The 25,193-nt window shown below is 33.1% G+C and overlaps 1 protein-coding gene across 1 annotated transcript; it reads left to right on the top strand.

The window, feature by feature from the left end:
• The first annotated feature begins 1,381 nt into the window (after positions 1-1,381).
• Positions 1,382-18,202, top strand: LOC137402303 (uncharacterized). The gene is made up of 9 exons (XM_068088801.1): positions 1,382-1,545; positions 3,005-3,161; positions 6,290-6,473; positions 6,730-6,920; positions 10,803-10,973; positions 13,325-13,433; positions 14,915-15,019; positions 16,274-17,008; positions 18,048-18,202. The coding sequence occupies exons 1-9, from the start codon at positions 1,382-1,384 to the stop codon at positions 18,200-18,202; spliced, it is 1,971 nt and encodes a 656-aa protein (XP_067944902.1).
• Positions 18,203-25,193: the final 6,991 nt, after the last annotated feature.

The raw sequence follows: 25,193 nt of genomic DNA, 5'->3' as shown, positions 1-25,193 counted from the left end.
CTCAGTTGCTATTCAAACTGAAAGGTTGTTAGTAGATGAAATAAGCAAGTCGCTTCTTTGAAAAGATTATATTTGAATATAGCTAAAACCAAATATGTTCCTAAAAAATACAAGCACATTCAACTTTATCTAGTCATTATTGGTATCAGTTTGCAATAAAAAAGGCAATAATCTATTCCACGATACACTTGGGCTGACTTCCTTGTCGCTTACGAAAGCTGAAATATATTAATCCATAACAGTTGAATATCCGATCTTATGCATAGTATTAATCCAGTGAGTAGAGAGTCCTAACAACAGTGTAACAATCATGTATTCTAATACACACACTATTAGTATCACCTTTATTATTTTATCAAATTTCATCACCGCTTGTCAAATCTATAAAAAAACTATTTCAGTTTCTGTATAATAAATACACCATAAACTATTAATGATTTCCATCTAATGTTTATATAATTATCTGCTGGTTGCTGTCTGACAAGAGAAACTTATTTAAGGACTAAACAATTATTATACCACCTAGATTAAATGAACAAAAACATTCTATGTCTCTGATAGAGGGCTCATTCCAATAGCCATTAACCATAGTGATGGTTGCAATGGAATAAGCTTAAATTGGTGAGAGGAATGGCAGGGCATGCCTGACATGAGTGTCACAGTGTCAATTACATAACATGATAAAATTGATTCCATAATAGGCCTACTGATGTGGTGTGGAGTTTACATTGCTTGTGATTGATATAAGTCGACAAACATGTGGACAATATTTTAGGGGTACGTGTCTCTCCAGTATCGGTTCAACCAAATTTACAAATAATTTAAATAACTCATTGCTAAGAGAGAGATACATACCTTTCAAAATTATGATGTTATGATTGATAATAACTTGATAACTTCCATGCTACGGAATAGAGTTCATCGCTACACTGGCAGGGTATTTGCAGCCAGACGTAGGACATTTGTGTAATAAATAATGTAATTTACTAATTGTTTCCTAATGCTGCTTGCTAGGCTATGAAATGCCACTCAAAGTTCGAAAGTGCATCTAACTTTGTAATTGGTTCAAACCAAAAGCTTTCACAAATTTTGTTATAGTTTGTACCTGAAAGTTTCAGACATGATGCTGTATTTCTACATATGTAGTAAGATGAATCTCAGACATGTGCATTTTATTTCTAGATTATAATGGCTCAGGCTGTAGCAGATGTTAAGCAGCTCTTGTAATGAGCTTGAGGTTGAGTTTTTGAGTATCGTTTAGCATTTTTAGCAAGTACTTGCAGGTGCTAATTTATCTCGACTGCAGACCTTCACACACCCTTAATCACCTTTTAAAACTGAATTTCAAAAAATATTGGTTTTGTTAAAGTTAAACATCACAATGGTTGAAGCTCTAGCGGATGTTGAGTGTGAATTTTGCTGCCGTAAAAGTGACACCATTGTCAACCCCAAAGTGCTACCATGCAGTCATGTTCACTGTATGACTTGTTTGACCACCTACTACGAGAGCAAGCACCTGCTGCTGTGTGGAAACAGTGGATGCGGGTGGGTCTTACTATATATTGGTTAAACTTAGATTATATAATATTGCACGTAGCCAGGGCTGTGATGCATTAAAACTGCATTGCACCATTGAAGCATGGTATACAGTAACTTTGCAACCAATTACAACTTTCTAATGTGCAGTTGACACTTACTGCTACTGTAACTGCATTCTTGCTACAAATTTCTCCCTGAGATCCACTCCAGATTTATTCCCATGACGCACATGAAAGTGAACGTAGTAATTTATGTAAACTGCACATGTACATTCTTCAAAATCCTGAACTGCACATGTACTGCAGCTGTGCTTTAGTATAAGGTTAATACTATGGATCAGCTTACACTGCTGATTTTCCAAGTGTTTATACTGTAATGTACAAAATTGCCCTCTGCTGGGTTTATCAAGTCCATGAAATTACACTCTAACTCCCATATCATTTCATGTATTTTATGTAGCATGTATAGTCTGTGTAAGCAGGCATATCATGCTAAATGATATCACTAGTTGTTATTATTGCTATAGTTGATACCGTCTACATTGTTCAGAGTTGCTCAAGTCATTAGTTGCTATAGTTAGTATCAGGGTTCAAGTTGCAGATTTAAGTGTCTCTATTTTGCCTCTTTGCACTTATGAACGTCATAATTGCACTTTCGCTCTAATTGCACTTTCGCTCTAATCGCACTAATTGCACACAGCGATCAAAATTTGTCGATTTCAATCTTGAAATATTCTTGCTGTCATTTCACCTGAAACCTTAATAACAATTGTAGATGATAAAAACATGCCGATCATTTCTGATAAGATCTATCAAAATTTAGTGCAAGTTTATCTTTAAGTTAGAAATATATTGTTCAGTTTAAAGACAACCTTAATATTAAGATTATATAACACACCGATACTTTGGATGAGATGTACTAATATTTAGTGCTAGTTCATCTTTAAGTTAAAAATATATTGTTCAGTTTAAAGACAACCTTAATATTAAGATTATATAACACACCGATACTTTGGATGAGATGTACTAATATTTAGTGCTAGTTCATCTTTAAGTTAGAAATATATTGTTCAGTTTAAAGACAACCTTAATATTAAGATTATATAACATACCGATACTTTGGATGAGATGTACTAATATTCAGTGCAAGTTCATCTTTAAGTTAGAAATATATTGTTCAGTTTAAAGACAACCTTAATATTCCTGTATGTTATAATCTGTATGTTTGTCTCTAATGGTATTTAAGAAAAACAGAGACCAGACTCTTAATCCAATGATGTAGTCATGTCTACATTTTAGCTATTCCCGCTATTCCAGCTTTATTGCAGATTCATAGATTGATCTACTACCGACATAAAAGCTTAGAAAAAGACTCACCTATCATAGAATGCCTCATAGATTGTACCACCTATCACTGTATGACCAATGTAGACAATAGTTTATCATTTATGGCTAATTGTTTGCAGCCAGGTGTTTGAGATGCCACCAGGCAGTCTCCCATCCTATGACATGGGTACAGACAAGACACTGTGTGATGTTTGTCTAAAGAAGAGCTCACTAAGACAGAAAGCTATCAGCTATTGTACTTTCTGCTCTAAGAAGTTCTGCCCTGCTCATTTGGAGGTACTAGTGTTTCCTTTTCAGATTTTTATGTGAGAATTCAAACAGGGAATGAGCAGTAGTTTTATGTGAAGTTGTTAGTATATATTATTACTTTGCATCAAGCTGATTTTAATAACCGATTGCTTTTTAGTATCCTACTATACAAATGCACAAAGATACAATGTGAAGGTGATATGAATTCAAATAAAAAGTTTTGTGCTCATCATCTAAGAATTTACTCATGTTTAATTTATGGGCTAGACTTTTTATTTTCACAAACAAAAGCCGTTTGTAAAAAAATTTAAAAGGTGTACTTCAACTTCAATTTGTTTGTAACTTCAACTATGGTGAATACGGTCTATTGTGGGTTTTTTAGCCATTTAATATTTTTGATTTTTTAAACAAGGATAACTTATGTTTTAACCCTCTGAGGCCCATACACAGAAGCTTTGCTCTAAAAATTTTCAAACTTTGTTGATAGTTTTTAGATATACGCAGTATAGTTTTTCTAATTTTTTTATTTTCTACAAAGACCCTGACCTGAGATATTAAATGTTGCACTCGCGCAACATTGGGCTTTAATGCTACCTATATACATTACGCATTAGAAAATAGTGTTATGAAGTATTTGAGCCAGTAAAATAACTTTATTTGAATAAATAAATGGTAAATGTACTTATTTACATATGCATGTATACAGATACATACATATACATATATATAGTACATATATTGTATATATATACATTCAGTATATATATCTATTGTATATATACATACATATACGCATACAAATATATATATATTGTATATATATGCACACATATATACATACATCTATATATATATACATATATAAATATATATATAAATATATATATATATATATAACACAAGCATATAAGTTTACATCACTGTTTGGTCCAAATGGACTAAATCCTGGAGCAATATCAACTGTTCCAAAGTAACTCTAGCTCTCCATTCGCTTGCAATGATAGGTACGAAAATAATTGTGTTCATCAAGAAAGCAGAGACTATTTCACATTTTGCAGTAGTTATTTTCTTGAACAGCTTGCCGTGACTTCGCTTTGGAGCCTTTATTGGCCAATGAGCAAAATTGTCATAGTGAACATTGCACGGACCTCTTCCAATTTTTTTAGCTGGTGTAAGGCATAGACTAGCATCACCTGCTGCAGCTGGTCGTCCTTGTTTGGCAGCTCCATTGACATGGATGAGACTGTCGGCAAATTCAGCTTGAAATTTTCTTCTATTTAGTACTTTACTTATGGTAGCTTGAGAAGGCGACTATCACTTCTGTAGATATTCCAAGTGTTGATTTTGGCTACCATTACAAATGTCGTTACAGGTAGAGATATCATCACCGGCTCTTCATGGCAAAACGATACTCTGCTAAAAATAAACCTTACAAATCACTGCCTCCCATATTTTTATGTGGTTGTATAACAGCAGCCATGTTATAGAAACGATGCTCTTTTGACGATCTGTCCCACCGTTTGGCTTGAGCAAAGGGCTGTACACCAGTCAATGAGGAGAGAACGGTGATATCTTTGTTGTTACACTATTTGACAGCAACCACATTGTTGACCTCCTTTACATAGCTGTCCTAAGATCCTTTACTATCTAGTTTGAGGACTTTTGCATTATTGAGCATGCATTCTTGAACCCTGTTGGTTCAAACAGTATCTGTATAGAACATCCCAGTTTTATTTAGCTCAGAGATGAAGGGAATAGCAATAAACAAGTTGCCTTCGACAATTTTGTACCTCCAGTTCTTTGTAGAGTAGATGTTAGCTTGAGCACAACATCAGCTTCTTAGCCTAACTCCGTCCGTTTACAATCACCACCTGGTATACTTCAGTCATGCAAAATGCCACTGACTCCTGCTCGATGCTAGATCTTGAAGCGCCATGGATGTGGCGTACTCTTTATGTATAGTCAGGTTCTATTTACAGACATTCATTCCATATGGCACCTCTCCTTCATCACATTTTCCAGAACTCGTCTAGCAAATTCGTTCCATCAACTTTGCTTCTCATACGAAGGCGATTGCTGTTTGAAGTGGAAGGCTTTGAATGCATTTTGTATCTACAAACTAAAACAGTATATTTTGAAATATTATTCATCTAACACCTAAAATCGCCCATAAGAAAGCCTACACACCTAACTATCATGCTATATAAAGTGAAATAATTGCACAATTTTGTATCATTTGGAAATACCAATTTGCTTTGGTAGTAACTGACTAATAGCAGTAGTACTAGTAGCAGTGAAGGTAACCTGGTAATATTACTTCAATGGTAGTCAGTGTACCTCTACTACCATCTTTACAACACTAAGTATTATGCACATCAACAAGAATGAAAAGCATTAGCCCTAACAATGGTCTATTGGAACGTCCGATACTAATCCCTTGGCTTGCAGCTTAGCTATGTAGAGCCCAATGTTGCACTCCTGCACAAGAAATTTTGAGCTCTTATAGATAGAAAAAAAAATTTACTTCTTCGAAACATTTTATGTGTGTAAAAATATGGTCAACATAGTACCAAAAAACAGAAAATGAGTTATTCCAACTTACCTCAAAGAGCTATACTTCTCAGCCTAAAAAGTTGCTTTCCTCATGTGCGGTCAACTTTCAATTCCATGGAATGTTCTAGAGTTATGTGATGACATCACGAGCATGAAATCCAATTAATTTTGGGTTTACGGTTGCGTAAAGATATGTAAGAAGCCACTTGAGAATAATATTTGGCTATAAAGCATTTGTAGTTGCTCTATCTAGTTTTGAAATTTATGTTGCACCAGTGCAACAAGGGGCCCCAGAGGGTTAAAGCTGTAATTGTTATATTGTTGTGAAATAATAACTTAGGGAGTCAATATGATGTACAGCAAAGGAACATGCTTTAGTCTGAGTCTAAATAACTACTCATTGAGTGTTGGTAATTTAACAACTATCTAAGCCTCATAATCTATAAACTCTGGTAAAAGCAACCTGAAACAAATCTATTCTAAACTAGCTTTATAATTGTCACATGAATATTTTACTGATGAATTGTTCCTCACCATTTTGAAATAGAAAATATGAGAAAGTAGCCAAAAGTCACAGTATTGTTTTGACTTTTATACTTCAGTCTCATGATGATGCACTTGATGAATATCACAAGATAACAATACCTGAGTACCTGTCTCAACAACAAAAAGCTAAAGTCAGCAGCTGCCCCAAGCATAAAGATCAACAATATGTTCTTGGATGTGGAGTCTGCTATGTGCTCAGCTGTCTGAAGTGTGTTCCTAACTTGCCAACCTGTGACACTGGTATGTAGGGTTGTTGTAGGTGTTTGTAGGTCTCTAAATGTTATTAGATGTTTTAGACACAATATATTAGATCTAGTGAAATATTTATTTGCTCAGAACACCAAATGATTGTCTTTGGTTGTAGCAAGTGTATTCTCTCTGTGTTTGCAAATAGTGTAAACAATGCATAAACAAACATATAAATGTTTTTAATATTTACCAAAGTTGTTATTTGTTATGTATGATTGGTATATGTGAATTTATCTTCTTGATTTAGGTTCTACACATTCTTTGCTTCCATTAGAGGACCTGGCATCAGCCCTTCTCACAGGCACAATATCTGCTGAGAGTTCTGCTAAGGATGATCAGTTTGAAGGGCTGTTTAAACGAATATCTAAGATGGTCTCTGAATATGACAGTCAGACTGAGGATATGCTAAATATGATTCATAAGAAGAGAGATGAGCATGTTAGTTAATTATCTTAGTCTATGTTTGTGTTTAATTATTTTCTGCACCTTTTGACTTGAATTTTCAACTTATTACTGTTTCCTATTTTATACATCATAATAGAATAGGGAGAGCTATAGAATTATTTGTAATTAAAATCTGGTTCAATTAAGAAGTCTCATTATGACATATTCTCTATTTCAAGAGTACAACAGCTACCAGAAGTAAAGTTGGCTCACATCGTATATCTAAAATATTTCCTTTCATGTTGTATGCTAGGAATTTAATTATTTTCTGCACCTTTTGACTTGAATTTTCAACTTATTACTGTTTCCTATTTTATACATCAATAATAGAATAGGGAGAGCTATAGAATTATTTGTAATTAAAATCTGGTTCAATTAAGAAGTCTCATTATGACATATTCTCTATTTCAAGAGTACAACAGCTACCAGAAGTAAAGTTGGCTCACATCGTATATCTAAAATATTTCCTTTCATGTTGTATGCTAGGAATTTAATTATTTTCTGCACCTTTTGACTTGAATTTTCAACTTATTACTGTTTCCTATTTTATACATCAATAATAGAATAGGGAGAGCTATAGAATTATTTGTAATTAAAATCTGGTTCAATTAAGAAGTCTCATTATGACATATTCTCTATTTCAAGAGTACAACAGCTACCAGAAGTAAAGTTGGCTCACAGTATATCTAAAATATTTCCTTTCATGTTGTATGCTGGCCCTGAAATTTATGTTGGTAGATTTGCACTCAAACTAAAGATTGAAAAATTGGAAGAATCTTCCTTAACTCACATCTTTTCTGCTTTCAAAAGGAAAAAACCTCGACTTTACCTTTTCAGCAAATGACCATACAATAACAGTAGCAGTATTGGTTTGTATCGACAAATTTTCTAATTTTCATTTTGGTTTCACTTAGCTTATGGTTCATGGCTATGGTAATTCTACAATGATATAGGGAACGCATACTTTCAATAGCATCTCAAAATGGTTTTCTTGGTTTATATAGAAAGCATGGTTTATTAGGCAAAATGAAAATAATAAAAACGTTTCGTACTGTCTAATATAGAATAAAGCAAAAACTCTGTTTTTACTATACCAAAAATTGGAATATCGACACTCTGAGGCCTGCACTGATCAATCATATTTAAGTAGTTCTGAAAAATTGTACCTATTCCCTGAACTTTATTGACACGATCTCACACAGTAAATTAAATATTATATATATCCATATATTTAACTGCATGGATAGTTTATCTTTATATTTATGCTAACTGTAATTATAGCATCACCATGATACACTTAACTTGGATGCAGTAATTGCAACAGCATTATAATTATTTATACTGGATTTGATATTTTACACCAACTTGCTAATTTATGACATGTGAAATGTTGTACGTAGCTTGAAGCAAATACTTTACATAAACTATCTATGTTATGTAGAACTTGCATTATAGGAGGTACACCGTTTAGGAGTGTCTGTTGTAGCTGCTGAATGGGGCCAGCAATGATGACAAATGTAAACATACTTTATTGAGTATGTTGGGGTGACTGGAGTCAATTTAATTTGTTGAGTAAATCAACACCTATACATTTGCTGAATTATACATATGTGTAATAACATAAATTGTTTGTGTAATTTGTCGCTTGGAATCATCTACAGCTGTAACATAGAGATAATATAGAAAGTGGTGGAGACCTCTATGCATATGGTTGATATTATCAAGGTGGCTGTAACAAAAATGCACCAAGTTATTACACAGGATATTATGAAACTTCGGGTTCTGCATGTAACTACAGTGATGACATCATCCATTTAATAGTGGTGTCATTACTATTATAATAGTGAGTAGAAAGCAAATTAATTTTATTCAGATTAAAACTAACTCAATATACCTTTGAACTGCTTGAACAGAAAGTGAGTTTACAACTTTATATATATACTAGCTGCATTACCCGCCTACAGGAGCAGATTCACGTGCAGCATAAGGTGCAGCAAACAACTGTAAAGTTTATCAAACTTTGTCAAACAACTGTAACTTTCAAAATTTATATCATGAGAAAATGGTTTTCTGCCTGTCTAATAAATTAAAAAAAAAACATTGTCAAAGAGATTATATGTAAATTTAAAATAATTAGCAAGTAATAGCTAAATTAAGACAGCTTTGCAACAAATACAATTAAGATGATACGGTAATGATACAACTAATACAAACTAAAAAAAAAAGTGAATATGTTGAATTAGTAATAAAAATTCTTGCATAGAAGTGTGTGGGTATAAAAAGGTTACTGTCCCACCAGAAACTATTCATCAATTCTTTGAATACGATGATACTAAAAATATGACATAATATTATAGTATTTTGTAGTTGAAATTTTATTAGTGCATTGTCTGCCAAAAATGGTTGAATAAAAGAATAAGATTAATAATAAAGATTGGAAACTAATCAAGTAATAATAACAGTGATAGGAAAATGAATAATGTTTAAACTTCAAACACGATACTCAATTTATGTTTAAAAGAATGCAAGTTGAAATGATAACAAAGATGAAACAAACTTTAAAAAACTTATATTATAAACTTCAAAAGTCATAAGAAGTTTATAAATGTAATAAGATAATTTAAATTTATATATCTATATATATACTGTATTTCTCAAAGTATGTAAATGTATGTAAATATAAGAGATTGGAAAATAACTGATACTTGCAATCTTACACGACAAATCTTGCTGTAATCTTACAAATTTTGGTTGTAAAATGTAAAATTAATTACGAAAAACTAATTGGTTAGGTTTAAAAGGAAAGATGTGTAAGCTAATACATTTAGCTGTACAACCCAGCGTTGCCCGGGTAATAAAAAAACTGAACAGAAAATTGATTTGGATTTAACATATAACACGATTTGCCATTCTACCTAAAACCACTGTAAAAGTTTTCAAACTTACTTTGTCAAACAACTTTTAAACTTCATATCACGAGAAAAAATTTCTGCGCAGGTCAAATAAATTTTAAAATTAAAATGAATACAAAAAGGTTTCAATGTAACGGTGAAATAATTAGCAAGTAATAGCTAAGTTGAGTCTGTTTTGTTACAATTACTATATGAGATGATTCGGTAATGATACAATTAATACCAACAGAGAAAACAGAATAAAATTTGTGAATATGTTGTATTAGTAATAACAATTCTTGCATAAAAGTGTGTGTATAAAAAAGTTACAGCTCCAACAACAGCTATCCATCAAAACTCTGAATACGACGATACTGGTATGACAATATGTTATGTAAAAATAAAATATTATAGCATCTTTGTCTGATCGAAAGTGAGCGAATCTAGATGCTATTCCTACTCAAGATAATACGATTGTTCACGTGAAAAGTAGCGACCTTAACAGCGATTCAGCATTTGAATCTTAAGAAAAGCCAGAAAAAGAGGTTCACAAAAATGGCATCGTGTTTCATAGAGTTAATAAAAGTTAATCGCCAAATTCTAATATCGAGAGAGTCTATTGTCAATATTGTTTTGCCGAAAAAGAATAAGCACTAATACGTGGAGGACAAAAAAGCATCGCGTGTCGTGAAGCTAAAAGAAAGCCATAGAGTTGTAATTATTTTGTAAAATTTGTGTGAAAACGGCAAACGATGAATAGATTATGTATAGAGGCGCACTAACCGGAGATTCCCGTTAATGCGCTCTAGATACCTAGTAGCGGCTAATAGTCCGAAATGTACGGTACTCTATAAGGCGGACACATACACACATATACACACACGCAGACAGACAGACAACGATTGTCGTTTATATAGTAGATAGAAAAACATTTTTGTGTACCGTTTATTTTCATTTTTTTTTTCAGATTTGACCATGACTGTAGATAAACTCACTGAAGGAGAAGTATGATAAAATAGAGAAGAAGGTGCTTGAGAACAGACAGAAGTCTAAAGTACAGATTACTGATTTTCTGGAGGATGTGGTTCTTGACAAGTGGAGAAATCTCAGGAATCACAGAGAAATGTTGGAGACTAAAATCAAACATTGTCCACCAGTAAGTAAAAAGTTGAACATCTATTAGTAGTAGAACTACTATGGAGGTGCCGTTCAATTAAAGGCTGGAATTGTATTTCCATTTGTTCATCAAAGTTTTTGAAACATAAATGTTAGTCTTTTTTTCCGCCTTAACGAATGTAGCCTAAATTATTTCCTCGTTTTGGTGGAGCGATAATAAAGTATAGTAGAACATCAGAGTAGTAGAGGACTCCTTATATAAATGTATCTAATACTGAAGTTGTGAATGAAAGGTCACAACATCATACCAGTCTCTATATAAGTATTGTTAATTATAACATGGCTGGTAACTTTATTTATATATATAAATCTCAGTGTTAGTCTGTACTTGTTCTTCTGTCCAGTTATAACGGTAGGTTTTTTGCAACAAAAAAATGCCATCATACAAAATTCCTACGGTGCGTGGTGCACAATGACAATTTTATACAAACTTTTTGCTCTGCCATGTACAACACGATGTTTTTGCTTTCACTATCTGATATTTTTTTGCCTTACGATATCAAAATAAATTTTGAGTTTTTCGAGTTCATATTGCTGAATATATCGAAATAATGAAGATACCGATAGGCTGTTTGCCCAAATCTCTCCAGCAACATTTGTAAGAGCTTGGTCTCTCTCATTTCAGCATTATTCATTATTACTTATAGTATAAACTAACCTGGAAACAGAAAGTAACAACATTTTAGCTGAAGACAAAGTTGAAGTGTAGTAAAATACATAATAGAACTTAGATTTAACTAAGGGATTAGTACGCTATTATCATTTAAATTAAATTTAACATTTTTGTTATATGTCTGTCTTAATGGTAAGAACTCCTTACAGCAAGTACTGCACATAGTTTATTGTAACGTCACATTTTATTGCAGCTCAAAACCCCTAAACACACTAAATACACTAAAGTTACTGCAGGACTCTATAGTTACCACAATTAACACATTATTATGTTGATATTTTTAATATAAACAGTGTGTTTAAGAAATTTTGATGATTTTCACCAGGGATTATTGGCATTAGATAATTACTGAGTTTTTATTCTCCTCTAAATGAAATTGTTACCTGACTACGTCAACAGTAATACTATTTAAAATCATATGACAAGTGTTCATTCGTGTATTAATTATTATTCCTTTTTGTATTTTTGCAGTTTTCTCGAAAGCTGTTTTTAACATTACAATTATCTTTATTTGTAATTCTAAAATGTTCTGTTTTAATTTCAAATGTCCTGTTAGTCCTGTTATTTCTGGTTTCGGTAAATCTGCCAAAGCTAAATGCTTTTTATTTGGGCAACCATATTCTCTGCATCAGGAAATGCCGCTACATATTCTCTTCATTCGGACAGGCAAAGTATCGTACAACAAAACTTTGATATATTGTTATGTCATAACACTGTTGTTTGAGCTAGAGGGGTCAACTCTGTGAGCATCGGCATAGTCAAACAGAATCTTCTTATTAGGGCAGGAGTGGCGGCTATCAAAAAGCTGAGGGAACTGGGAGCTATCATGAACAAAAGGGAACCTATTGAAGAACGAAATACTGTAAAACCTCTAATTCAGTGCCATAGCGCTCTATTTTTCAACGCTTCTCTCATAGTGGTTGTAAAATAGAGGTGGCGTTCGATTAAACGTTTTACGGGATACATAGAAATGCTGTAAAGTTTGAGTAGTCTTAATGCATCCAGTATGCTTGCTTCTGCTTCAACTTATAAATAAATATATTATATATTGAATAAACACTTGGTTTGTTGGGCTATCTGATACATTCTGTGAAGAGTAAAGAGCTGTTGACATCCTTTACAATACCATTTTTACGTTTGTACCAAGAGGTACAAGTATCGTCCAATGAAACTTTGAGTACAATGAGCTTTCTCTGCAACAGTAATTGAACTACGCCTCAATATGTTTTTCATGAAATGAAATTTAAAAGTTACAATGTTATATGTTGTATGTTAAAAATAAAAATAAGTTTTTTATACAAATAGGTTTTTATTATCGTTTACACTGTTTACATTTTGTACTTGTACAAAAACATTTAGCAAATACCCCCGTTTAATAGGCTACAAAAAGTTATATTATAAGAACACTGAATATATTTATGTTTTTAAAAGATCAAGAAAAATCAGTCAAGTTCACTAAAATAAACACAAAGTGGATATGTTCCATGAACAAACAGTTTAACCTTTTTAATATATCCATAAGCTATGCTAATCAGCTAGAAACCTGAATATTGTACTATCTGCTATAAGCCACATTTCTAGCTTTGTTACAATAGCTTATACAAATGATGTTTGTCTATGTCAAGGTTATAACAGTTTTTAATACATTGAACATGTAGGATGACATTGTGAGAGGGTTCAAAGAGCTGAAAAAACAAATGGACAAATTTATTGTGGAGGAGTTGCCCAAACTAGAAGTTAGAGGACAACTCCAAGTACAGCCAACAGGTGTGTTGAAAGAATAAAAATAAATGATAACAATTGTAGTCTTTAGTAAGACTTCAACCATTTTAAATATGTTAAAGATGAGTGTAGAGTAAAATTGTTACGTTTACAATTGATGAAGAGATCTTTGGTAATTGCTTTGAAGGTGTACTGTGTTCAAAAATATGTTAGCTATACTAGAGCCGTATAGTTTCACAGAGTCCAGCCACCAACAGAAGCGTATATAGGAGCTCGCACAATTCTAAACAAAAAGGTCGCGCCTACTATTTTTATGTAAGTTTTAATAGAGAAGCCGCAACATTAACCAACAAAAGTTACTCCCATTGGTAGTCACTCTGATATTGATTGTTGTATTATACACCACGTTAGCGGGGACAAAATTGGCTACAAGAAACTACAAACAGCTTTTTGTATAAAAATATAGTAAATGCCAAAAAGTGAGAAATTGAGAGCAAGCTAAAAATATGTTAAAATAGATCAGTACGTCGATCGGTTTTGTTGGGAAACAAGCGTTTCTGTTTCCGGTTTTTGTCGCGACACTCTGTGAAACTACATGGCATTGAGCTAGCCTGGGCATGGCTCTTGTAGGAGATTGGATAGAGAGCCTGGGACACATGGCAGCACACGAGGAAGACAACTCTAAAAGTCGACTTCTGCCGTTGCTAATATCACAACCGCTATTTCCGAAAGAGTATCACGCATTTTTTATGATCGTCGTGAATATTATGTATTATGTTTAATCTGAATTGGCAGCAAACAAACGCTGGTTGGTAAGTATGAAATGTTGGTTGCATAATAAATCAATCACAGGAGTTATATTATTTCATATGTGCAATTCATTATGTTTTGATTTAATTATAATCAAAAATTGAATCAATTGAATAAAAGATTTTCACAATAACAATACAAACAAATAGCAATAGAACAACAAAAATGAATCGCACGCTGCTAATAAAAAAAAGTTTATCTAGTAAAAAGTAATCTCAGTTTTTTTTTACTCGCGAGTATTGTGATTACTCGCGACAGTTATTATGAACAACTCGGACCTACCACTGCAAAACGGTGCCATCTGAAGGCAAATACTCTTTCCGAAGCTAGTAGGAAGAACTATAAATTACTCAAAACCTGCGATAATATGTTCTAAAGCTTGAGACTGTTTTGGTCTCACCGTGACTATGCCTAGCTTTGATAGATGAGTTTTGAATCGCTCCATTTTTTTATCATGATATGAAATGAAACTGCAAACGTGAAAACGCAAGAGAATAGTAGCCTGTGGTTCTTATCGTTTTGTTATCGAACGGGGTACTACATAACTACCCAGCCTATCAAAAACATAGGACCTTTCACTAGATCAAGTCACGTTACCGTGGCGATAGGCTTTTAAAGGCGCCACATCTAACACATCGTGAGATCTGAATCTATCGACACACTTTCATTAGTATCAGTCTGAGCGTCATATGTAACATATGTCGCTCGTTTTGCAGAAGTTATCTTACCTTTTTTTCGCTATGCGTCCCAGGCTCTCTTTCCCAATCCCCATGAGAGCAATACCCAGGCTAGCTTTGAGCTATACAAGCTCGATGTGACAAGTGAAATTATGCAGAAAATTGCGTGGGTGTTAAAGGTAGGACAAAGGATGAGTCAACAATGGCTACTGGAAGAAAAGCAACAGTTGACCTATCTGCAAACTAATTAACTAAATAGAAATATATGATAAAAATAGGCAATATTTTCTCTCTCCATCTTTTAATAATCAACAAAACTTCACAATTTCTCCCATATTTGCCTGTAGGTTAACAGAAATGATAAACACAATGGAAATGCAGGAATATGCACACTCTACTCTCAGGCTATGATATTACATAAAGATAAATTGTTACAGTATATTTGTGCGCATAGCTGGTTAAAATTGTGCAGTCTCATTTACATGCAAGCTATAATCTCAGGCTAAGATAGACATAATAGACACACTGGTAAAATATTTGTGCGCTGAGCTAGTAAATTTTAGCATGTCTCTACATGCATGACCTGCTCTCAGGCTAAAATATCATAGAAGCACTGTTACAGTATCTTTATTTAAACTCTCATATTTATCACTTCAAAACATTTACAACCTCTAAATTTTAGTCAGTTGATAAAAGACTTTATTTTATTTAAGAATATGTAAGCATATGTATTTTTATTCTTACTGTTTTCATATTACACAAATTATTATGTTAAACTTTTTCATGTCTCTCGTAGATGATTTGAGCCAATGAGTAATCAAGTCCAAATTATTTAAATTAAATGAATAGTTGAGTAACCTGTCTTGAATCTTTTATAGGATGTTGTACTGCCGTTACATTGTCTTTGCTCGCATAGCTAATAAAAATTGTACAGTCTCTACGAGCTTCAGTCTCAGGCTAAATATATTAGAGACACTGTTAAAAATTTTTGTGCGCTGAGCTAGTAATTGTTAGCCAGTCTCTAGATGCAAGATCTGCTCTCAGGCTAAAACAACATAGAAACACTGTCACAGTATCTCTGTTTGTATAACTTTCATTTTTTCTACTCTAAAACGTTGAGCACCGCCAAATTTTAGTCAGCGATTTAAATAATATGCATTTTCATTATTCTTATTATTATCATATTACACAAATTAATATATTAACCATTCTGATGTCTCTCATATGTTGAGTAATTATCTGGGTAATTAAGCCTTTATTATTTAAATTAAATGAGTAATTAGGTAATCTGTCTCTACTCTTTTCTATGATGTTGTACTGTGCTGCCAAAATACAAATATTTTATTACACCTTGTAAGCACGTCATTATGTTATTATATTATATTATTAATGTTTCAGGTGAAAAGCGTGAGATTGAGTTGAAGATTGTTTCAGCTGATGACATAGTAGTTAACAGTAACCAACACTCTGCAGTTCCTCAACCACCACAACTTCCTTTATCCCCTCCTCCAAAGTCTATAACTCTACTCAAATCCATAGAACTACCATCAGGGCCTGTGTCAGTATGCCAGCATGAAGGAGTTACATATGTAGGATTGAATAATGGTACAGTCAGTAGAATTGATAGCAACTACAAGCTGCATGACTCATTCATTTCTACTTCTGGTATTGTTGAGTCCATCAGCCTCCATGAGAACAAACTATACATATTGTCTTATAGTGAGCCTCGCACAGTAAGTGTCTATGATCTGTCAGGGAAAGTGATCACAACCTGGCAGCACCCTCATCATGACTATTACTGTAGCATGCTGACTGTAGCATCAGGTAATGCAGTGGTTGCTGATCTTCCTAACAAGAGACTAACTATTTATTCTCTCACTGGTAAGGCTCTGCGTAACGTCAGCTGCCCCCTTTTGAGTAATAATCAGGTCTCGATATGCGCTGGACATGGTGATGATGTCATCATAACTGACTGTAAGACAAAGAAAGTCTTCAGATTTAACATCACTACTGGGAATGTAATGTGGACTTTCACCCATTCTGCTCCTCCACAAGGTCTGGTGTGCTATGGAGACTACATACTGGTAGCTGCATACAAGAGCAATATCATCTACACACTCAGTTATGCTACAGGTAAGTTGTATGTATGAGGTGCTGGTTAGTAACATTTATTGAGAGTGTCATGTTTGCTTATGAAGCATTTCATAATTTAGTAAAAATGTTTTGCAAGAAATTATTGTAAAATTTGAAAATATTTGTTTTAAAATCTTGATAAAAGTATATTTGAATCTATCATCACTTCATCTCTGCCTAATTAATTTAAATTAGAATAATTTACTATAGTCAACTAGTGTAAAATATAATGATGGTCTCCTGTGGCTGTTTTCCAAGATAGAACATATGGATAGCAAACTATTGATTATAACTAGCTCTAAAGCAATCCAATATGTTAGATAGTTGATGTATAATATTAATAATTTAATATGTGTGCAAAGCTCACTTACCTACAATACAAAATAGTCATTGAGTTGTTCTGTCAGGATCAGCTCTTTTCATAATGATGATTATACAGCACTGAAGTCATGATTGTTGTATTTAATATTTATAATAACCTATTAATATACATGTATAGTATATTATTGACTGGTACATCATCCAGTTCCTTGTAATGGCAGGTTATGTTACATACAGGATTGCCCAAAAAAACTAAGGAGAGTGACAACTTTCTTCTAGTAAATTTGTCAAACAGCCCAATGAAAGTCTTATCTAATAATTTTATCAAGCACAGTAGGCCAGGGCTCAGTTAACAGCTTTAGGCCTGTTGCTTAAAGGATACAGTAAATTATTGACTACACCTTAATATAAATTTTTACATATCTGTAGGGATGAAAATTGAAAACTGACACTAAAAATTCATTCAATTAATGAGTATTTTACTGTTTTCTATTATTTTTTCCTCTAGATAGTATCTGCTGAAGTTCATCTTACACATCATTAATTTCAGTTTTATATATAAATACCCAATGTAGCAACCGCTAAATTTTTTATTGTGGAATTGATAAAAGAAAATCAAGTAAGTTCTTAGGGGAATGTACTCAAAACTTTCTGACAATGTGACTACTCGCTAGAAAACAGTAATAATAATTAAGATATTCATATACTTTTATTACAGGTGAGAAAGTATCAGAGATGAGAGATAATGCTATTGGTATCAGCCCTATCTATAGCTTCAGTGTTACTAATAGCACCTTGGTTGTACCTCAGTATTGGACTCACAAGCTGCTCTTCTGTAAACTGTGTGAGGAAAAAGGACCACATTCTTATTAATCATCATATAACAATATTTATGATCAGGTTTCATCAATACTGACTACTCTACAGTAAAGTTATACTAACAGTATCATTATTATTATCATCATATTTTATCTTCTATCAACTTTCTTAGGTAAATGACTAACTGTATGATCTTAAACTGATTATTTAGCTGAAGTGCTGTCAGATGTTAAACTTTACCTTTTGCTCTGTTGCCACCATATTCTCTTGTTAAGGTGGTAAGAACATGTCAATTGTTTGGTTTTACATCATGACATTTTCTTATAGCTTGGGATTTGTGTTCCAACCTTAAATACACATTTATACATGAAATTAATATACTTTTGTGATCATCAAATTATACATTAACAATGACGCTGATAAACATATTACGTTACAATGATGAGTTTGAATAAGATTTCTGTATGGTGATTACCTCCCCTTTTTACTTCATTGTTGTTGCATATTAACAGATAATATTTGATGTAAAATTCTAATAAATGAAAGTTATTATAGACATAGGAGTTGACAAGGGTTTGGGTATGAACGCTGACATGGGAATGGGCATTGGTAACAGCCATGAGCTTGAACATGGAAATGAACATGAACAGGAACTAAGGCATAAACTTCCATAAAGACATGGGTGGTCTCATGAGCTTCTTTGTAGGCATATACATGAGTCATGTACATATATATGGATGCAGTCATAAAAAGAGACATATATAGACATAGACATGGTATGTGATCTCAACCAGAAAGATAAAAAATAATTGATAATCTATGCAGTACTTGTGAGCATAGACACGGGCAAGGGAGTACAACTGTTGATGGAAATGGGTGCAGTCATAGACATATCTAGACATAGACATGACAATGGTATGTAATGTAACCACAAAGCCAACAAAAGTTGATAATCTACCGAGTAAAGTGCTGGGCTTTTACAGACACATTTATAATTTGCACAATGAGGAGGCAACTTTTCCCCACCATCATTTAGACATACATGTATTTACTGCTGCAAAAATAAGACTGTAAATAAAATAAAATAACCATTAAAATCTATCCCCTATTTCAATGTGATAAATTCAGTGTTAATTTTTGCAGTTTTTCAAATATTACGCTAAAATATTTAAATAAAAAAATATTTATATCTAATTGAAATTACATTTTATATTGTTATTATGAGTGTCACCAATTTGCTCTTTCAATCACATGATCATAACACGCTACTTTTGATTTATCTTCCTTATGATGTAGAGATGATATAGAGATTATGAAGCTACATAATGTCAACAACATCTTATCAATTGGGTAATCGAAAATGGTTTAAAGTGTTAGTAAGTGTAATATACATAACGGTTAGAAAGTAGTTTAATATATCTGTAAATTTTATAGCTACAAACTCAACAATTTCAATGACTTGGTATTTTTAAACTTTTTCAATTTTATGTTATTAAAATATATTATTACCTTATGGAGTCAGATGCTCCTTTAAGGAGACCATGACATCATGAAATTGATGCAATATCATGATAACTCATTATATCATTAGAGTTACATATTAAAATAAGCTACAAAATGGTTGTGTACCTAATCTCATAGTAACTTGACAGGTTTACAAGATCCATACTTGCCAAGTAGTTGAGAAAAAAAACATAAGATTGACGGTGAATGTAGTAGTTGAATCTGATGTATAGATTTCCTTGTGAAGTTTTTGTTTCTTTATTGGTACCTACATAGGAGGCCCTTTCACAATTTTATTCAATGTTCAAGTACTCTACTATCAATGTAAGGTCATGGTGGTTTTCCAATGATATGTATAATCTTTGTTTATTGATGAAAAACTGTAGCGCAAATCGTTTGACATCAATGTTGCTAAATCCAAATAGCCCAGGTTTTATGGCAAACATACGGTTTAATAGCGATCTGTTTCATTGTTGCTAACTTTGTATGACAATGAATGCTCACAACTAGTAAACAAAGGAATAACGACAGGTAAAAAAATTAAACTACTACTTTTATTGAAAAAGCTGGAGGAAAACGGGAGATTTTGTGCAAAGGTAGACTGACTTAAAAATCTGGAGGGTCCCAGCCAAACCGGGAGATTTGGCAAGTATGATAAGACCCACCCATCATAATGAGCTAGTAAGTAGTTAAGTGCCTCATCTGTTATTACAGCCAAACCCTATAAATTGCTATTGTTACAGTTAGAGCTTTTATCAAGGTGCTTCAATTGCGGCTACATTCAGCATTTGGTGATTTAAATATTGGCAGACATTTAGTCATACAGACATTTAGGAGCAACTCGTGAGACTCGAGTTTTGCTATTCCTGAGACTTCACATAATATTAATAGTTTTATTATGTGACTAGCAAAGCAGGTTCAGCTCGTTCTTGATATTTTGTTAAGGTAGTCAGTGTATTTTCTGCTATTTCTAGCTGCCTAAATCACTTGCTTAACATGTCAATCAACCGGCTAGTTTATTTTGTCATTGGATTATTAAACATATGACTTCATCAACTCTTTTGGCTTTTCTCAATTCAAATAAAACAGTTAAAGGTGAACAACTAGGAAAATTCAGTATTTTTTTCTTCTCTTGCTGCTTATCTATAATTTTTATATAAAACCACTTGATTCAAAGGAATTTAATAAAATCCACATTGTATTAAAGAGTAGCCCCAGGGCTGATTGAATTCCATTCATAATACTCCTTCAAAAGACGGGGAGTACCACATGTATAAACTTTAGAATTATTATGGATGTCAAAGAATACTGGCTAAGGTTCAACTACTTAGCTCAACTGTAGTTCAAGTAATTTGCTCGAAATAGCATGTTAGTTAGTCTTAAACTTGCTTCATCACAAGTTTTTATTAGTTTTAAAGTAGATTTTGTATCTTGTTTGTCAGGACTTTAATATCTCTAAATTAGCAACAGTAGTGACTGATTATGAGACTTTGCAATCATTTTATTTCGAAATATAAATTGAATGAATATAGATACCTCATTAGAACGTTCCTTTTAAATAATCAACAAGCAATTGGTCGCATCATACTCCAAGGTAAGACAATTCAAAGGTATAATTACAAAAGTTTTGAAACTGTCCTTGCACCAAGTTGTAGTGGACTCTATCAGAAAGTACAGGTAATATTCTATAATTTGCGACTGATTTTGATGTTTGAGGTGTTCTGATTGATAAGCTGTTTCAAGATTGAAATTGACAAAACTTTATCATGGTATAAATGCTCAAAAGAAAACAAATGTCCAGACTTACCCTAAATAATGTGCATATCCACGAGATTGCCTGTCTCTTGTTTGTATTTAAATTGGCTATTGCTATCAATTTCTTTTAAATCAATTTACCCACCGATTCAACTCTGTAAATAAACTTGTCTAGCAAAGGGTTAATAAAGGTCTTCTTGCTTTTGGTTGGTGGTTTGTGGTGTTGACCCACCTGTTTTCACTTGGTAGTGTAGAGCATAGAACTTTTGGAGCAATTTTTGATATTTTGTCTGTCGGAATTGAGTCGAGATATACAAAATTACTCACCAATATAGTTCTGATTACACCTCATCCACAACTAATCTATTATGCAAGCTTTGGCGCAACTAGCAACAGGACAAATATGTTTTTATTATTTTGTTTCAAATCAATTTTCATCCATGATTGTGCGACGGATTTTTTGTATGATAATGTGTAAGACTATGTTTTACATTATTTTCAACATTATTATTTAAAAAAAAATGTTCTAAAATCAAAATAGTTTTATTTCAGCAAAAGTTTCGATTAGAAAACCCATCTCAGCCACTCAAATAGCTTCAGCTCATATAACAAGAAAAATTATTCTACTGCAGTAAACTCAGACCCTGTATGGGTCATATCTGGACATTTATCCACATCTGGAGACTTTGGCACTAACATTAATATTAAATTTTCATTATCTTTATTGAATTTCGCTTTGAAGTTATATGACTTGAAAGTTAAAAAGAGCATTAACATAAATCCAATTAGCTTCAAAGCTTACTAGGTTAGTGTAGGTAGTTATGATAGGCCACTCTCAGTAGACTGGCTTTTATAAGGTCTGTAATCATCTGCCCTCCGCAACACACTTGAAACAAGTCTGAGGAACCGAATGCCACATATCATGGTCTATACTGCAGACAATCATGTATCTCATGCTCCATGCATGACAGTTTTTACACAAAAAAAGTAAATTGAGCATTTAGTAGTTTCTATGATTATATTTACTAGTAAAATCAAAGTCATTATCTAAAATGATAAATAGCTAAAACGTAATATAATAATTGCTTACAAAAATGTTATTTGTCTGTCTTTTAAAATTCAACAAAGTACTTGAAATGGTTCTCCAAGGAATGATCAGAGACTGTCTGTTTATTAAATTCATAAACAAATTTATGAAGACAAAAATGACAGTGATCTTTATATTGACCTTTGATTACCTAATCAACTTTAAGACCCTTTGATTCAAAGGAATTTACTAAAGTCAACAATTAGTAAATAGTATATGAAGTTCTGGTTAATTTCTAATCATAATATTCTTTCAAAGGCCGGGGGGGGGGGGGGGGAGGGGGGTGCCTCATGAATAAACCACAGAATTGTTATGTCAATAAATATTGGCTAAGATTTAATTAGTTTTCTCCAAATTGCAAGTCATTTAGTCTCAAGCCTTCTTCAATTGCAAGTTTTTATTAGTTCATAGATAAAAGTTTGCTTGTAATTTTTCTTTTAACTCAATTTTTTCATATGTTGGGGAACTCTTGTGTCGAGGTATGACTGTAGATTTTTTTGCATACTTTGAACTTTCTAACAGAATCATGCAGAAGGCCGACGTCATTCAAGTTGTCCTGACATATTTGATGACCTTTTAAAGTTTTTCAGATTTGAGTTCCGCTGCCTTATTTTGCTAAATGAACCATAAATTCTCTATCAGATTCAAAGTCATGTTTAGTTTGACTTGCTTGTAATTAAAATTGTTTTACCAGATTAAATTTGTGGTCATGAGCCACACCTTGTATTATTGTTGCTGTTTGTTGTATGCCCACACACATTATCAGTTTTTCTTTCACAGTTGGTCGTACCTATTCTTATTCAGAATATTCCCTGTTTACTAAATACAGTTCAGCTGTCTTCTTCACATTTGATTGGTGAGCTTTAAGATAACATCGTAGTCTTTCCAGTATGCTGAGCGTGTGACCTCCCACCTGCAAGAACTCAAACATTCTTTTTATCCTAAGTCCAACTGCATGATGGCAGAATCATCACAAAGTTAAATTGTATTTCAGTCTTCTGTAGTCTGGAGTTGTCACGGCTGATCTAAGTTCAGACATTTTGCCTTCCTGGCAACAGAGGTCAGTGGCTTGGGTGCTAGCATGTAGAACCTGATATCAAACTCGGTACTCAGCTGATGCTGATATACTGATGCTTTTTAAACTCTCACATCACTTCTCATTTTTCTTGTTTGAATCTTCTTAATGAGCCATTAGAAGATCTTAATGCGTGGCATGGGGGGAAAATCACGGTATGGCATCAGCCTTGTCATCTTGCGATCCGAAAATAAGTCAATCTGAAAATGCCAGCTGATTGCTTGCTGTGCTCCCATCTATAACTGCACTTCAATCTCATGCCAAATGTCTCGGTGTTCTGTTCGTGTCTCATGAATTTATATTATTTTTACCGACTGTTACAAATTATTTATAAAAGCAGCTGTTTTTTACATTTGATGCACTTTGCCATTTTCACAGGAAAAAGGCTATAGCTTTGTTTTTGGAGAAAATTTAAATTAATTAACATAAAATTACAAAGCATATAAATATATAAAAATAAGTATTTTAAATATAACTAAAAAATAATCTTCTTTGTATGAAATTTGTAATACATAATAACGTTTTGTGTGGTACTATATTATTTATATTACTAGTGCATAGCCTCTGCCGGGGTGTCAATTGAAAATTATGTATACAATCTTGAATGTCATAGTCATTGTCATATCAACAATAAATTGGGAGGTCTCAGGCTTCCATATAATATATGGTGTATTTATTAATTTTCAAAACATTCGTAATACTTTACATGTATGTTCGACAAAAAAAGTCTAAAAATTGTTCAAATAATCTGTGCTATACGATGTACATTAAAAGCCTACATTTATTCGAGATGACAGCAATCAAAAATGTTCTAAAAAATATTGCTGCAGAACTCAACGAAATAGCTTCTCTCTTTGCAGAGCAATAAGGAAATAGCAGTAAATAGCGGTAAGCGGGTTGTAATGCTTCACCTGTTGGACTTTTTTGAACCTCCCTCCCTCTATTTCTCTCTCTCTCTCTCCCTCTCTCTCCCTTTCTCTCCTTTTCTCTCCCTCTCTCTCTCTCTCCCTCTCTCCCTCTCTATCCCTTTCTCTCCCTCTCTCTCCTTCTCTCCCTCTCTCTCCCTTTCTCTCCCTCTTTCTCCCTCTCCCCCTCTCTCTTTCTCCCTCTCTCTCTATCTTAGATGAGATGAATTTGAATGACTTTACCAATAAATATTATTCATGTATTTTATGGTGAGTTATAGTGAAATGTGGTTATGCCGTCTAGATAGCAACTGACATCCTTTGGGTGATCTGGTGTGTTGTTTCTATGATGAATAAGTAGTTAAACCCCCTTTCTGCACAAATAGTAGTCATCACACGGCATAGTAGTTTATGTCAAGATTTTTTTGTCAAGGTGTGTCCTCACATACACATTTTTTCAGGGCTGATTTCTCACAGTGCTATATTGGTATATTGTTTTTAAATAATCAACAATCTGATATTCGCATTATAGTAGTAAGAAAACTCCCAGCTAAGTAATGGAAGCCTTCAAGATGTACTTGCAATAAATTTTAGTTTATTGTACCAGAATTGTAGGTATTATTTTATAATTGGCAATAGTTTTTTGATGTTTGAAATGATCTGGCCGCTGAGATGTTAAAGATTTAAGATTTCGAGATCAAAATCGACCAAACCTAATAA

This window comes from Watersipora subatra, chromosome 8 (genome assembly GCF_963576615.1).
Source record: "Watersipora subatra chromosome 8, tzWatSuba1.1, whole genome shotgun sequence".
Classification (NCBI taxonomy): domain Eukaryota; kingdom Metazoa; phylum Bryozoa; class Gymnolaemata; order Cheilostomatida; family Watersiporidae; genus Watersipora; species Watersipora subatra.
Note: the sequence above shows the minus strand (reverse complement) of the source record. Positions and strands in the feature narration are given on the sequence as shown.